General features: G+C 39.4%; 1 protein-coding gene across 1 annotated transcript; it reads left to right on the top strand.

Annotated features, from left to right (window-relative positions):
• The first annotated feature begins 2,369 nt into the window (after positions 1 to 2,369).
• NUP43 (nucleoporin 43) lies at positions 2,370 to 16,169 on the top strand. The gene is made up of 8 exons (XM_027603638.2): positions 2,370 to 2,529; positions 2,846 to 2,968; positions 3,805 to 3,882; positions 5,720 to 5,900; positions 7,783 to 7,918; positions 8,864 to 9,015; positions 12,578 to 12,700; positions 13,232 to 16,169. Exons 1-8 carry the CDS (start codon positions 2,410 to 2,412, stop codon positions 13,459 to 13,461), a joined length of 1,143 nt encoding a protein of 380 aa, XP_027459439.1. The 5' UTR covers positions 2,370 to 2,409; the 3' UTR covers positions 13,462 to 16,169.
• The last annotated feature ends 235 nt before the right edge of the window (positions 16,170 to 16,404 follow it).

Genomic DNA, 16,404 nt, shown 5'->3' on the forward strand with positions numbered 1-16,404 from the left:
TTGCTGAGTTCGCCCTGCGGCCAGGCGGGGTGGGCCCCGGCGTGGTCGGTCGCGTGCCTGGCTGCGGCCTTGGTCACCGAGCGCGGTGGCACGACGGCGGGACCCATTCGTGCCGTCGCGTCTGCCCGATCCGGTTACGCCGCTGCCGGTAGCTCGGTAGTCGCAGCTGAGTCAGCTGTTGCGAGCCGCGGGTCTGCTCCTATAGCTTTCCAGATTGTTAGACGGTGGGCTTCCTCCGTATTCCTCACCCAACCCAGTTGTCTAATATTTAGGTCTGTTCGAGTCGGAGCTCCTTATGGTGGAGCCTGAATAATCTTAATAGAACCGGAGGGCAAAGGCCCTCTCTCACCCGAGTACTCGAGCCTGTAGCTTTGTGACAAGTACATCGGTGTTTGGTTAGCAGAGACCTTAGGACCCTGGTTTGTTCTCAACTCTAAAGCACATACTCAAGAGAGTGGAAGAACACCATACCGGGGGGGGCGGGGGCGGTGGAGCGTGGGAATGCTTTGCTCCTGCAAACAATGCAATCGGCTAAAATTACCACAGTATCTAATGAAGAATGTGTTATTTTCCCAACAAAAGTATGCATTTTCAGCTAATTAATCCCCACAAATTCCATCGTTAGACTGGACACCAGCTTTATCGCTACCAGCCCTGCAAGACAATGAGTTCCGGAAGCTGACAGGGAACATTGCCCGGCACATCCAACTTGCTGCCTCCTAATCAGAACTGAGACTGACAGAATCCAGTCATCATTTAGTCCAATAAACTTTTAAGAAAGGAAACAAAGCAATGTCAAGACCTCTACGCTACTGCATGAGCAGTGATTTTCAAATTCCAATTCTCTTCAGATTTTGTCAAATGTAACAGCCTCTACTACCACTCCGAAATATACTTCTACATTACCTGTTTTCTGGGATTCTGTGACATAAATGAAACCACACTCAAAAAGGTGTTCTTTATGTGACTGACGAACTGCCTACTGCCCTAAGGAAGCACCTCAGTGTTCTTTAATATTAGAAATAAAATTGTCAGTTTGGGACTCTACTAGTTTTCTATCTTATCTCTGAAGTCTCCTAATATTCTAGTTAAAAGAACAAAACCAGTCTATTCTCAACAAGAGCCTGGTAAGTCTCTATATAGCTGACCTAGATGAATTGCATCTACATGTGGTGCTTCCATAAGCTGTGGCTGTGAAATAGGACTACTAATATCCGTTAAAAAGATATCACGGTTCCTTTTAAAGAAACAACCAACACACAGTTATGAATGTATTATAAAGGAGTTTTTAAAAAATGATACCTTTTGTATGCAATAGGATTTAAATTCTAATTGGGGAGATCTGCATTAAAAGAAAACAGGCAGCAGAGGGCAAAATATAAGTACTATTCTGGTCTAAATGTCAAGTGCTATACTTATTTAGATCATCATGGGCTGGAGTAATCAGGAAAAGATAGGGGAAGGAACTGGTCCTTGAAGGATGACCAGGATTCTAAGAAGTAGAAAGGAATAAGGATATTGTAGGTAATTCAAAGCACAGAAGCAGGAACCTAGAGCACTAATTCCTAGGCTGTCGACATTACATATCAAATTCATTAATTACATACATAAATGAATTGAGAAAGTTTACATAGCTAGACAGTGGAGTCAAAACTAGAATTGGAGTTTTTAGAATTCCAACTCCAGGGGCGCCTGGGTGGCTCAGTTGGTTAAGCGACTGCCTTCGGCTCAGGTCATGATCCTGGAGTCCTGGGATCGAGTCCTGGGATCGAGTCCCGCATCGGGCTCCCTGCTTGGCAGGGAGTCTGCTTCTCCCTCTGACCCTCTGACCCTCTTCTCTCTCTCTCTCATTCTTTCTCTCAAATAAATAAATAAAATCTTTAAAAAAAAAAAAAAAAAAGAATTCCAACTCCAAGCTCTGACAGTGTGTATTAACAACTTCGAAACAAAGTATTTGTTTGACAGACAAAGAGGGAGACCTTTAGAATAAGTTTGTGCAGTAATGAAGGTACTTCTATAAGAATTGAAGGATTTTCAGTATTTTCAATGGGTGTTGAGATACAAAACTGAATGCTTGGGTGTAGCTACTAGGTGGTTTCTCTTGCATTGATTTTGTTTTGGTTTTGCTCTTAAATTTTTCTTACATTCTTACATTCTTACAAATGCACCGTTTCAGTGTTCCTATACTGACTTTGAGGACTCTGTTCAAAGCCACCTCGGTGAGGAAGGGCGCTCCAACTTCCTCCTGCTTGGGGGTTGTTGGCACCCGCATTGCCGAAGGACGAGAATTGGCTCTCCGCAGCCACCGTCCGCCTTGTAACGTCCAGCCCAATCAGACTCCGCGGGAAGGGGCGGGACTCGGAGGCGCGCGCAGTGCTTCCTGCTGTAACTGTAGGGGTCGCTTTTGCCATGGAGGATATTTATGCTAAGTTTGTGTCTCAGAAAATCAGCAAAACCCGCTGGCGACCGGTACCTCCGGGGAGCCTGCAGACCGCGGATACCTTCGCTGCGGGCTCTTGGGACAATGAGGTACCTCCGCTCCCGGGCGGGAACCTCCTGCTTCCTCTCTTTCTCCCGGAACCGCGCCGCTGGGGGTCAGCGCGCGAACTCTCGCCTTCTAGCTCCTCTCGCCATCTCCGTCCCCCAAGTTCCCATCTCAGGTTCCGTTGTCCGGTACCTCAGAGCCATCGATGATGTGCCTGAGCCTCGAATCTCGTATTTTAAACTATCACCTTCCATTTATCTGAGATGCTTTTAAAGCAAGGTTGTTTGAAGGCAATACAGATTTTAATGTTCAAGAGTTTGATGTATATTTCATCTCAAGAGAAAACTTTCTGCTTTACAGGAAAATTATGTTTCACTGTGGTCTATTGGAGATTTTGGGAACTTGGACTCTGATGGAGGGTTTGAAGGAGACCATCAGTTACTGTGTGATATCAGACACCATGGCGATGTAATGGATTTACAGGTAAGTCTGTGTAACTTCCAAAAGCTAATTTTTAAAAAACTGAGATATATTTAGAGATGCAAAGGACCTTAGATTTTGTCTAGTCTTATTCCAGGTTTACAGGAAACTGAGTTCCCTATAGGTTATGATTTGCTAATATTAATTATATAGCCACTCAATGGCAGAATCAGAACTGGGGAAGGGGATGTGAATTTAATCACAGTTTTTTAAATCCTGATTTGTTTGTTTAATTAGTTGGCCATCTGTGTGCCAAACACCATTTGGGGGGCTTTACAAAAGTCTAATATTTTTATCACGTGCTTGTGAATCAGGTGTTTTATGTCACCATGGGACAAATACTATGCAAGGCACTTTACATGGTTTTGCTTTATAAATTCTTATAACAGCCCCCTAAGTGGGGATTAGTTCTTCCATTTTAAAAAATTTACCAAGGCTTAGAGAACTTAACTTGGTTAATGTCTCAAAGCCAGTAAAATTGGGGGAAATGGAATTAAGTTTTCAAATCCTGGTCTGTAGGACTTCAAAGTCCCTGCATTTTCTTCTATAGAAAGCTGCCTAACCCTGGGAATGATTATTTTCTAAACCTCTATGGTGCTAGTCCAAAATTAAACCAGTTCTAGGTGAAGGAGTTGAGGGGGAAAAATTTATTGTTCATAAAAATCCTTTCATTTGTGTAGTGGTTTTGACTTTTCAGATCCATCATCACATTTTATTTGCTTAGTGTTTATAGGCTTTTTGCATTTTAAAAATTGTTACACTACTAATTGAGTTAAACAAATGGGTTTCCTTCCTATTGGTATTTCTGAATCCATAACAGGCAAGAATTTTCTCTTTAGTTTTTTGACCAGGAAAGAATTGTAGCTGCTTCATCAACAGGATGTGTAACAGTTTTCCTTCACCATCCAAATAACCAGGTAAAGAATTTTTGCTTGAAAATTGAATTTATATTTTAATTATTTTTAAGGAGGCCAAAACTAGACTATATATAATAATGACACAAATAAGTTTCATATTCTCAAAATATGGAGGGGAAAATATATTACCTATCTTTTAGTAGATTAATTCTCAAACCAGGTTTGGGTGAGCGTTTATTGAAATTAGCAATCTCTTAAAGTCTGTTGGTCCAGAGCTATCAATATGGTTTTCTGGCAAGTAATTTTCCTGTAATTTTCTCTTTTAAGTTACTATTCTGATCTTTCAAAGGAAGAGTACCTTCTAGCTTGGGTATTATGAGAGAGAACAGGGACAGCTACTTTGCTTCTGTGGATAGAACCTAGGTTTTAATTATAAGAGAGGATGTACTATATGAAGACTTGACATTTTTTCTTTTCTTTAAAGATTTTATTTATTTATTTGACAGAGAGAGAGAGAGAGAGCAGGAACACAAGCAGGGGGAGCGGGAGTGGGAGGAGCAGGCTTCCCGTGGAGCAGAGAGCCCGATGCGAGACTCGATCCCAGGACCCTGGGATCATGACCTGAGCCGAAGGCAGGCGCTTAATGACTGAGCCACCCAGGCGCCCCAAGACTTGACATTTTTTCAATGCCTTTCTTGTGTATTAAAAGCCTGAGTGCTGACCTTCATAATGGTAGGGCAGTCCTTTAAAATAGCCCCATTTGTAGTAACAGTTTTAAGTTGCTGGAAGAGAGTGCTTATTTAGATTTTCAGGCTAATAAAGGTCATCTTCCTAATAGACATGCTAGTAAATATAAGACCCAGATCTTCCTACGTATTTCTTTTAATGGTTTCAGTTAGAAAACAGTAGAGATTTATTTCTTAGATGTAGGCTAATTCCCTTAAGAATTTAGAGTTGTGAGGCATGTGGGTGGCTCAGTCATTAAGCGTCTTCCTTCAGCTTGGGTCATGATGATCCCAAGGTCCTGGGATCGAGCCCCACATTGGGCTCCCTGCTCCACAGGAGGCCTGCTTCTCCCTCTCCCACTCCCCCCACCCCCGCTTGTGTTCCCTCTCTCGCTGTGTCTCTCTCTGTCAAATAAATAAAATCTTTAAAAAAAGCAATTTAGAGTTGCTTTTAGGGACTGCTGGGTAGCTCAGTCAGTTAAGTATCTTTGGCTCAGGTCTTGTTCCCAGGGTCCTGGGATCTAGTTCCACATTAGGCTCCTTGCTCAGCGGGGAGCCTGCTTCTCCCTCTGCTTGTGCTCGCTCGCATGCGTGCTCATGCTCTCTCTCTGACAAATAAATAACATCTTTAAAAAAAAAAAAAAAAAGAGGGGCGCCTAGGTGGCTCAGTTGGTTAAACGACTGCCCTTGGCTCAGGTCATGATCCTGGAGTCCTGGGATTGAGTCCCACATCAGGCTCCCTGCTCAGCAGGGAGTCTGCTTCTCCCTCTGACACTCCCACTCCCCCCTCTCATGTGCTCTCTCTCTCTCTCTCTCTCTCTCTCATTCTCTCTCTTTCAAATAAATAAAATCTTTAAAAATAAAAAACAAAATAAAAATAAAGAATTTAGAGTTGCTTTTGAACACACAACTATCTGTTACCTAAACCATTTCTTTGAGATAAGTTTGAGATATTATTGAAAAGCATTTTTTTAGTCTAATCCAGTGTATACAGAACTTTGATGGAAGTAGTTTCTAAGCTTTAGTGCCCAGAAATACGAAGGCAAAAGGAGAGAGTTATTCTTTTTCTAGGAGGGTATGAGACAGAATTTTAAAATACTCTTTATTCAGGGAAAAGTGCTAGTTTTTAGGGCTTTGCTTTGATTCATCATACTCTCATTTCTGACTCCTAGACTCTGTCGGTCAGCCAGCAGTGGACAACCGCTCACTACCACACGGGTCCGGGCAGTCCTTCCTGCAGCAGTGCACCGTGCACAGGTGTCGTGTGCAGTAACCCAGAAATTGTCACCGTCGGAGAAGATGGTCGGATCAATCTCTTCAGAGTCGATCACAAGGAGGCGGTGAGAACCATAGGTAAGAAAAATCATACTTCTTTTCTTATCACATAATAATTGAGCACCTACCATGTGCTAAGCAGACCCAATGCTAAGTGTTTGAGGGATGTAAAAATATACAGAGTAGGATCCCTTTATAAGACAGTAGGTCGATAAGGCATGTATGAATTACTACGCAGGAGAAACCGTTTTGGGTTTTTTTTTTGAGGGAGTGTTTTGTTTGTTTGTTTTGGTTTTGGTTTTTTTTTTTGGCTGGTGAGGATTATCAAAGAATTGAGGAGCAAGTGGCAATTGATTTAATCTAGGTTCTAGACCATAAATAATACTAAATGATGGCATACCAAACAAGGGGAATAACATGGCAGGATAAGTCCATTTAGAGAATGACAAAAAGTGTAGTTTTCCATACTTATGTAGGAGAGGTGACAGATAAAGCAAGAGAAGTAAATTGGGGCCAGGTTGTGAAGAGTCTAATGCATAGCTACAGAGGTTACATTTTGTTAGTTGGGCCACTAAGAAGCCATTGAATCTTTTCGAGCAAGGGGATGATACACTCCCTGTCATGCTTTAGAAGGATTATTCTAGTCTAGTAGTTCGCAACTATGCTTTCCAGCCTGACAATAGTTTTAACAACCTACTACCCTAGACCTGAATCAGAACCTCTGTGCATTCAGCCCATGAATCAGTTTTTTGTATTGTTACTTTTTTTTAATTCTGAAGAATGCTTGTTTAACCGTTAAGGACCATTGCCTGGAGTTTGGAGGACTGTCACAAAACAAAAGTTTAGAAGTATATGTTAAATTATGTGTTCTAGGGGCGCCTGGTGGTTCAGTCAGTTAAGCGTCTGTCTTTGGCTCAGGTCATGATCCCCGGGTCCTGGGATCAAGCCCCACATCGCGCTTCCTGCTCAGCTGGGAGCCTGATTCTCCCTCTCCCACTCCCCCTCTCTCTATCTTTCTCTGTGTGTCAAATAAATAAATAAAATCTTAAAAAAAATTATGTGGTATAACTTAAATACTTTAGGAAAAGGTAAAGGACTGGTATATACCAGTCCGGAAGGACTTCATGGAGAAGAGAGTTAATGAGGCTGAAGATGAAGGGATTTTTTTTTTTTAAGGTTTTTTTATTTTATTTATTTTTTAAGATTCCACTTATTTATCTGAGAGAGAGAGGGAGAGGAGCATGAGAGAGAGAGAGAGAGAGAGAGAGCGAGAAGAGAGAGAGAGAGTGAGCACCAGCCAGGGGGGAGAGGGAGAGGGAGAAGCAGGCTCCCCACTGACCCCGGAGCCTGACGTGGGGCTTGATCCCAGGACCCCGGGATCATGACCTGAGCCAAAAGCAGATGCTTAACTGACTGAGCCACCCAGGCACCCCTTAAGATTTTATTTTTAAGTAATCTCTAGACCCAACATGGGGCTTGAACTTACAGCCCTGAGATGAAGAGTTGCACGCTCTACCAACTGAGCCAACCAGGCGACCCTAAAGATGAATAGATTTGAGATGAGTCAGCCAAATGATACAAGTTCGGAATGAGCTCTGTAGGAAGCACTGGGGTTTGGAGGTTCTGGGTTAAGCACTAGTGGGAGATATAAAATTGGATATGGAGAATTTGAATAGCTATATCAGCATTGGAGGGTAACAATCTTAGGTGGAAATAGAGAAATACATGAAAACTCTGCCCTCGGTTTGGAAAACAGTCAGATGTTCTGTAAGTAATATATTTCTATCAAAGGAGAGTCCGTTTTAACATATATATTACTGTGCATTTTTCTATAGAAATTAGACTGTGACTTATTTAAAAGTTCACTTGTAATATTTCAATCAATAGAAGGAATGCGATTTAAGAATTTTGTGGAGAAGCAGGACTTATTAACGCGCACGACTGTTTTCTTAATTTGTAGACAACGCAGATAGCAGTACACTCCATGCTGTAACCTTCCTTCGAACTCCTGAGATTCTTACAGTAAATTCAATTGGGCAATTAAAAATATGGGATTTCAGAAAACAAGGAAATGAGCCCTCTCAGATATTATCACTGTAAGTTTTCGTTTGTAATTTCAGTAGCATAATGCAAAATTAATTTGTTCGATTGTTTATAGCAACTGACTTTAAACCATACTGTATTTTAATTGCATTTGAAGAGAATGATCCCTGATTAAATTTGGTAAAGCAAGTGTAATTTGATGGTTTTGGTACTGCTGTGCTGCATTTAGTAAATATTTGTCATATTGATTCAGAGCCGTTATCTCTTTGAAGTTTATATTATTTAATGGGGAATTTATTTTTGCTTGGCAAAGGATTCTCCTGATAGGTACAATGCATTCCAGATGTGACTGAGTTAAAAATACAGTCTGAGGAGCACCTGGGTGGCTTAGTCGTTAGCCTTCGGCTCAGGTCATGATCCCAGGGTCCTCGGATTGAGTCTCGCATCGGGCTCCCTGCTCAGCAGGAAGCCTGCTTCTCCCTCTGCCACTCCCCCTGCTTGTGTTCCCTCTGTCAAAAAATAAATAAAATCTTAAAAAAAAAAATACAATCCAAGATATTTTTTCTGAGCAAAAATTCCCATTCTATGTGTGCAATTTTCTTTTCCCTAATAAGAATATAGAATGTGTCAAACTGAAAAAGTAATTATATAAACAAAATATTAAATAAGGTAAAAGTAAAGAATATGCTGCTTAGCTGTACATAATGTTTTTAAAATACCAAGAAATGGAAATATATGTTTGCATATCTTACCATCAGATTATCATGCTCCTTATGTCTCCAAATTGAAGAAGGAATAACTTTGGCTTTAATTTCATTGAAAAATTCTAATATTTAGAAATATATTTAATGCACTCAATTTTTTGACATGATTTAAGTTCAGCTAGTAGCTCCAGCCACAAAGTCATCATTTAGTTTCTAGAGTAAAACATGTTTCATGGATTATGCAAAAATAAATCCTACTTCACAACATGTTTGATGTCGTATCTCCCATAAAAGGACTGGTGACCGAGTGCCCCTCCACTGTGTTGACAGACATCCCAACCAGCAGCATGTTGTAGCTACTGGTGGCCAGGATGGAATGCTGAGTATTTGGGATGTTAGACAAGGCACTATGCCTGTGTCTCTGCTGAAGGCTCATGAAGCTGAAAGTAAGTGCTGTGGAGATACTTAAGTTTTTGTTGGGTAGTAGTATATGTTGTAAGCAGCTTTCCGTAATCATAAACACGGATCATTTTACAGTAGCTTTTGGCTGAATTATATAAATGTATAATAATTAATCCCTTTTTATTTGACACTTAAGTTCTTCAGCATGTTTTGTTATTTTATTCAAAACCACAGTGATGGGCGCCTGGGTGGCTCAGTTGGTTGAGCGACTGCCTTTGGCTCAGGTCATGATCCTGGAGTCCCGGGATCGAGTCCCGCATCGGGCTCCCTGCTCGGCGAGGAGCCTGCTTCTCCCTCTGACCCTCTCCCCTCTCATGTACTCTCTCTCTCATTCTCGCTCTCTCAAATAAATAAATCTTTAAAAAAAAAAAAAAACACAGTGATTATCCTTATATGTTCATCTTTATGGGCTTATTTTCTTAGGATAATTTTTTAGAAGTAGAATTGGTTAGCCAAAACATAAAGCTGTGATACATGTTATCAAACTGTTATACATAAAAATAATACCAGTTTATATTGCCATACTCTGTATAAGAGGAAGCCCTTTTCCCATGCAAATGCAGGCTATTGTTAATATTTACCAACCTGTGTGTTCCTCACAGAAGAATTGTACCTTTTTTTTTTTTAAACAGGAACAGTATATATAGGATCTTGTCCCTTTTTTGTTCATCTTTTGATTTTGGTGGGGATTTTTTGACTAGACAGAAATTTTTCATTTATCGCCGTCTTTGATATCATGACTAAATTATAGTTTTAAATTCTGACTTAAGAGAAGTTTATGTTAAGCCTTGCTTGAATAAAAGTACAGAAGTAGAAACATACCAGTATTGTAACATCTCGATTTTAAGTTCCGTTATCACCCTGGAAAGATAAATGATTTTTAAGATTATATTTAAGCAAATAAAAGGATAGAAATTTTTTGCTTCTTCTAGTTATAACTGTACCCAAGGGGGGGAAAATAAAAAATAGGGTATGTCCTCATAGAATCTGATGTTGGCTAAGCCAGTGGTAGTAATATTACAAACTTTCAGATCTCTTCTTTCAGCCCCCTTTTTAACTGCCAGCCTGTATTGCCAAGCAATACATACAAATGTAGCAGATCATAATGTATTGTTTTGATTCATTCTGACTCTTGGCTAGAAATGAAATAAGATGTTTTAGTACAGAGGTTTGTTTTCTACTCTGAAAATAAATACTTAAGAATCTAGGTTTGTACAGTCGGCTTATGGCTCTACAGGCTATTTGCTTTCACTTTCTTTTATTGAAACAGTATGAATGTATTTTACATAGGAATTTGCCCAGAACAGGTTCTCTTGAGGAAGATGACCTTCTAATGTTTTGTGGCATGATGCTTAATTGTGGTAATTGTCAGAATGAAAATTGCCCAGTTGCAAGCGTGTGCCTTCTAGCACTTTTTATGCTATGTCCCAGGCACCTTCTATGCTGCCTCTTTAAGGTTCTAATCCAGAATCACAGAACCCTTGTTCACAGACTACCTGTTTGATTTGCGTGCTGCAGAGAACCTCCTAAGGCGTCCTGGCCAGTTATTGGCTCCCATTTGTCTCTTGACACACAAAGTTCCCTTAAGGTTTAGAACTTGCAGGGTCCTCAATCCCAGACTGGCTTCTTAAAAGCCCTCCATCTGAAAATGAGTCCAGATTCTGGGAGCATTTATAGGTTTTAGTTTGCTAGGAGCTAGTTGGTATTTCTGTGATATATACCAGAGGTATCCAGAAGCCTGGCATGAAGCAAAATTGAACTGCTGCTTAGAAATTCATTTGTATGTTACTTTTATGGTATTCTCTCTGTTTTTCCAGTAATATAACTGTCATATATATTTTTTAAGGATTTCATTTATTTATTTGAGAGAGAGAGCAGAACAGAGCAAGAGAGACAACATGAGCAGGGGGAGGGACAGAGGGAGAAGGAGAAGCAGGGCCCGATGCCAGAACCCTGGGATCATGACCTGAGCCGAAGGTAGGCGCTTAACCAGCTGAGCCACTCAGGTGCACCTAACCTTTCTTCATATGTTAATGACACAGGAATTGAAAATAAGAGAACTTACCAATTAAAAAAAAAATTTTAGGGACACCTGGGTGGCTTAGTTGGTTAAGCATCTGCCTTCAGCGCAGGTCATGGTCCCAGCGTCCTGGAATCGAGTCCGCATCAGGCTCCTTGCTCAGCGGGGAGCCTGCTTCTCCCTCTGCCTGCCGCTCCCCCTGCTTGTGTGCTCTCACTGATAAATAAATAAATAAAATCTTAAAAGTATATATTTTAGGAATTATCCCATTGTCATATTCTTCCATAAAAAAATGTAATAGGTCAAATGACTAGCATTTATTTTCTTTTTTTTTAATTAACATAAAATGTATTATTTGTTTCAGGGGTACAGGTCTGTGATTCATCAGTCTTACACAATTGACAGTGCTCACCATAGCACATACCCTCCCCAGTGTCCATCACCCAGCCACCCCATCCTTCCCACCCCCCTCCACTCCAGCAACCCTCAGTTTGTTTCCTAAGATTAAGAGTCTCTTACGTTTATCTCCCTCTCTGGTTTTGTCTTGTTTCATTTTTTCCCTCCCTTTCCCTATGATCCTCTGTCTTGTTTCTCAAATTCCTCACATCAGTGAGATCATATGATAATTGTCTTTCTCTGATTGACTTATTTTGCTTAGCAGAATACCCTCTAGTTCCATCCACATCACTGCAGATGGCAAGATTTCCCTTTTTTGATGGCTGTATAATATTCCATTGTGTATATATACCACATCTTCTTTATCCATTCATCTGTTGATGGACATCTAGGCTCTTTCCATAGTTTGGCTATTGTGGACATTGCTGCTATAAACGCTGGGATGCGTGTGCCCCTTCGGATCACTCCATTTGTATCTTTGGGGTAAATCCCCAGTAGTGCAATTGCTGGGTCATAGGGTAGCTCTATTTTTAACTTTTTGAGGAACCTCCATACTGTTTTCCAGAGTGGTTGCACCAGCTTGCATTCCCACCAACAGTGTAAGAGGGTTCCCCTTTCTCCTCATCCCCACCAACATCTGTCATTTCCTGACTTGTTAATTTTAGCCATTCTGACTAGTGTGAGGTGGTATCTCATTGAGGTTTTGATTTGGATTTCCCTGATGCCGAGTGATGTTGAACACTTTTTCATGTGTTTGTTAGCCATTTGGATGTCTTTGCAGAAATGTCTGTTCATGTCTTCTGCTCATTTCTTGATTGGATTATTTGTTCTTTGGGTGTTGAGTTTGATAAGTTCTTTATAGATTCTGGTAGCATTTATTTTCATTCACTTGCTAGCACAATACACAAGTAGATTTATTTGGCTTCTTTATCCTATCTATGTGTTATAGCCATTTGGAGAATGGCTTTTCTATATCTTTTCTTTAATTCTGAAGCCTTTGATTTTTATCACAGACTTGGGGTTTGAAGGTGTGTGATGGAGGTTAATGGAATATGATGCCTAGAGATAGGGTCTTAAAGTGTGTTCAACTTTTCTGCACAGGAATTAGCTTCTTCGTTCTTATCTTTTAGTGTGGGAAGTGCACTTTCACCCGTCCAACCCAGATCATCTATTTACTTGTTCTGAGGATGGATCCCTCTGGCATTGGGATGCCTCCACAGACGTACCTGAAAAATCATCACTGTTTAACCAAGGTAAAAGGATTTAATGAAGAGATTTAATGAAGATTCTTGTGTGTAATTTTGTTATAGTTTTAAATACCACATTAGAAATTCTCGTATTTTTCACATTAAAGAATGGTAGAATGTTTCCATTCTCCTGCCTCAGGGTAAATTCTAGTATCATAGGGCTTGAAATCTGTCAGCTGCTTACTACTGGTGCTGACGACTACAAATGCCATAAGCTGGCTAACTTCGCACAGCCAGCGTTCTTCATGCTACATTTCCGAGACTTTCCATTCAAGAATCACCGGAAGGACGGTTAAAATCTCCTGCTTTGCTTGAAGAATTCAAGTTTGATATCCATAATATCCTATGGGAATTTGAGGATTTAATATCACTGAATAAGCCTTTGGTCAAAAATGGTGATGTGTGATAATGGAGTCATCACCCTGTTTTCTGAGAATTAAGTTTCAATTCTAGCCTTTTTAAAATATCAACAGAATTTCAGATGTTTACTAACGTAATATTAGTCTTGAAAGATGTGTTCCCCTTTTTTTCTTGCAGGAGGAAGAAATAGTACTTTTTTGTCTCACAGCATTAGTAACCAGGCTAATGTTCACCAGTCTCTTATAAGCTCCTGGCTCAGCACTGATCCTGCAAAAGACCGTATTGAAATCACAAGCTTGCTTCCCAGCAGGACTTTGTCTGTGAACAGTTTGGATGTTTTAGGTCCTTGTCTTGTTTGTGGAACTGATTCAGAAGCCATTTATGTTACTAGACAGCTTTTCTCATGAAAATACTGTAATTACAAGATTTCAGGTAAAGCATATCGTTAGCGTTTCAAAGTACAACTTCTATGCAGATTTTTATTATTGGAAAATGTGAAATTTGCAGAGGAAGCTTCTGTAAACTATTGGTAATATCGATGCCCTGTTTTGACTTGTGTCAGTTGATGGTGTCATAGTTGCAGAGTCAGAGAGATGACTGATGGCAAGAGAATTGGAATCTGTGGAAGACTATCAGAGGGATCCTTTTGCTCATGTATACACTGCCTTCAAACAGGCTATTCTGTAGAACCTGCTGTAGCTCATGGAACCTGCTCTTCATTTTTGATGTTATGGAACTTAATATTCTCAAACCACCAACAGGTTCCTATTCTTTTTATAGACACTGTGGGAGATAATTACCCCTCCCTGGTGGCCCTGGCCAGTGTTAATGTTTATCCTTTTTATTGTAGATATTTTCTTCAATCTTTCCACATTTTATTTCCTTAATAAGTTTAATAAACTTCGTAAGGAATTGAGTAGAGCAAAGATGACAGGTTTTTGTAGTGTTTCCATTTTTTTTAAAGGTTTTGTTAAAGGAAAGTATTTTGACAGATTCCTCTGTTAGAGTAGGTTTGAACAGAACTCTGTCAGCTGCTGAGACCCAACTTCATTTTTCTTGAAAAAGGAAAAGTACATTTTTCCTAAGGATTTTTGCTTTTATTTAGTTTTACAACATAGTTCAAAATTGCTGAACTGGACATTGTGCAATAAAATAGAATTTGATATTGATAACTGAGCTGACTCCCAAACTAAAATGTGATAGATAACATATATGAGACTAGTATGATGATGTGGTAAGAGTGAAGAATATTTTGTCCTTGTCTACAATGTTTTTTTTATGTTATGTTAATCACCATACATTCCATCATTAGTTTTTGATGTAGTGTTCCATGATTCATTGTTTGCGTATAACACCCAGTGCTCCATGCAGAACGTGCCCTCTTTAATACCAATCGCCAGGGTAACCCATCCTCCCCCCCTCCTCCCTTGTCTAGATTGTTAATGATAATCTAACATGTAGGTGTTTTCTTTTGTTTGTTTTTGAGTGTAGTTGACATAATGTTACATTAGTTTCAGGTTAATGTGTAGTGCTTAAAAACAATTTTGTGACATTGTCTTTCCAAAGTTTGTTAAGTATGTTATTGAACATGAAGACCTTAATGACAAATCACTGTTATATGAATGCTCCTAAAGCATGTATTCATTTACTTTATAATTCCAATGATAGTAATTATGGTAAAGTTTTGTTTTTCTGTCCTAATAAATACTTTCAATTCTTTTATGCCACCTTACCTCGGGGGGTTTTTTGTCAACATTTTTAAATGGAATACATATATGCAATCTGCTTTTTTATATAAATTTGACCCAGAAATATTTGATAAAATTAGTAACTTGAATTATAAAGAATCAGAGGAGGAAAGAAAATGTTGCCAATGGAATTTTTAATCTGTTTATAGTTTTATTGCTGAGACTAATTTTTAAGACTTTGTTATTACAAAAGTAATGTTACAGAAAAAAAGTCAAAAGAAATTTTTAAGTACTTATATCAGACAATTAAGTCTTTTCATTCCCTTTTTTATCCATCAATGTGTGTATAATTTATTAAAATGAAATATATCATGTTATATTTATGAATATACATTCCCAGGAGTAATCACATGGTTTCCATAGTAAAAACATAGCTATTAATTTTCGTTTGACTTATTTCCCTTTATATGAATCTCTTGCTGCAGCCTAAGCTTCAGTGTCCCTTTCTTTACTTCCCAGGCATACTCCCATTCCATTCAGCAGACTAACATCCTTGCTCTGAGTGGGCCCTGAGTTGATCTGACTCCTAGAAGAGTAGCTCCTGGGGGGCACATTTTTCATGCACAGTGAGTGGCAAACTTGTGCCTCTGCTTTCATCTACATTATATGCTGCTGTAAAAAGTCTGAAGGATTCATATATGTTCTTAGCTCCCTTCTCAGGTTCCAGCAGCAATACATACAATTTCCCTGGGTTGTTATAGTAAATAATTGGTAGACGGAGGGAGCCATATGTGTAGGCTTAGAATACTAACTTGGGCTGCAAAAAGTTTCAAGTTTGAAGCTTTGCTTTGCTTTAAGAGTATTTGTAACCATGAGTAAAAGAAGGTACATTTGGATAGTGTTACATTTCTTATCAGTTGGTGAATTCTGCCAGATTTAATAAGAAACATAAGCTTTCTGGAGTATAAATAAAAAACCCTGGTTTATAAATTTGTTCATTATCACTGCCTTTATTCATGAAACTATCATATAGTTTCTTTGAGGGCTGCAGGATCACAGAGGTAGAAGGTACCTTGGAGAGCATCTCTAACCCAAATTTAACCATCACTTCCACAGCATTCCCAACAAATTATCATCCAACCTGTACTTGAAAATATACTGTTATCAAGTTTCCCATTTCCCAGTGCAGCTTCCCCTCACTTGGACAGCTCTTACTGATACAGCATTATGGCAGGGTTTTAGTGTATGAATGGAATCTGAAACAGTCCTGTAAAACAAAAAGTAAAATCATATTTTTGTGGGTTAATGAAATGATCATGTGAACCTACTGCGAGACAGCCAGTCACTAATCAGTTTACTGAATTTACATTATGTTGGGGTGCTTTACTATAAGGTTTTACTAAATAAATTAATTTTCATATACTGAACTGAAATTTGCTTTCATTTGTCTTCCTTGGGAGCCACAAAAAAATCCTTCATCACATATCCAAATATTCAAAACTATGTATCATAGCTTTTTGGAGTAAACTTTTTAAAATCCCTTCAATGGTTTCTAATGGGCAAAGTTCTCTCTGCATTGTTTCTTGCCCTTCTTGGCTAAATTCCAAAACTTCCAAACTCCTTTTAGTTGTCATTTTCTCCAGGAAGCCTTTCCTGGCCTCT

Source organism: Zalophus californianus, chromosome 7, assembly GCF_009762305.2.
Source record: "Zalophus californianus isolate mZalCal1 chromosome 7, mZalCal1.pri.v2, whole genome shotgun sequence".
NCBI classification, from domain to species: domain Eukaryota; kingdom Metazoa; phylum Chordata; class Mammalia; order Carnivora; family Otariidae; genus Zalophus; species Zalophus californianus.

What these genes read in the sequence shown, in the direction of transcription:
- NUP43 (XM_027603638.2), top strand. Translation starts at nt 2,410, where the DNA reads ATGGAGGATATTTATGCTAAGTTTGTGTCTCAGAAAATCAGCAAAACC. An exon ending in CGGGCTCTTGGGACAATGAG is followed by an intron (nt 2,530 to 2,845) that starts GTACCTCCGCTC and finishes TCTGCTTTACAG; the next exon opens with GAAAATTATGTTTCACTGTG. An exon ending in GGAGGCGGTGAGAACCATAG is followed by an intron (nt 5,901 to 7,782) that starts GTAAGAAAAATC and finishes CTTAATTTGTAG; the next exon opens with ACAACGCAGATAGCAGTACA.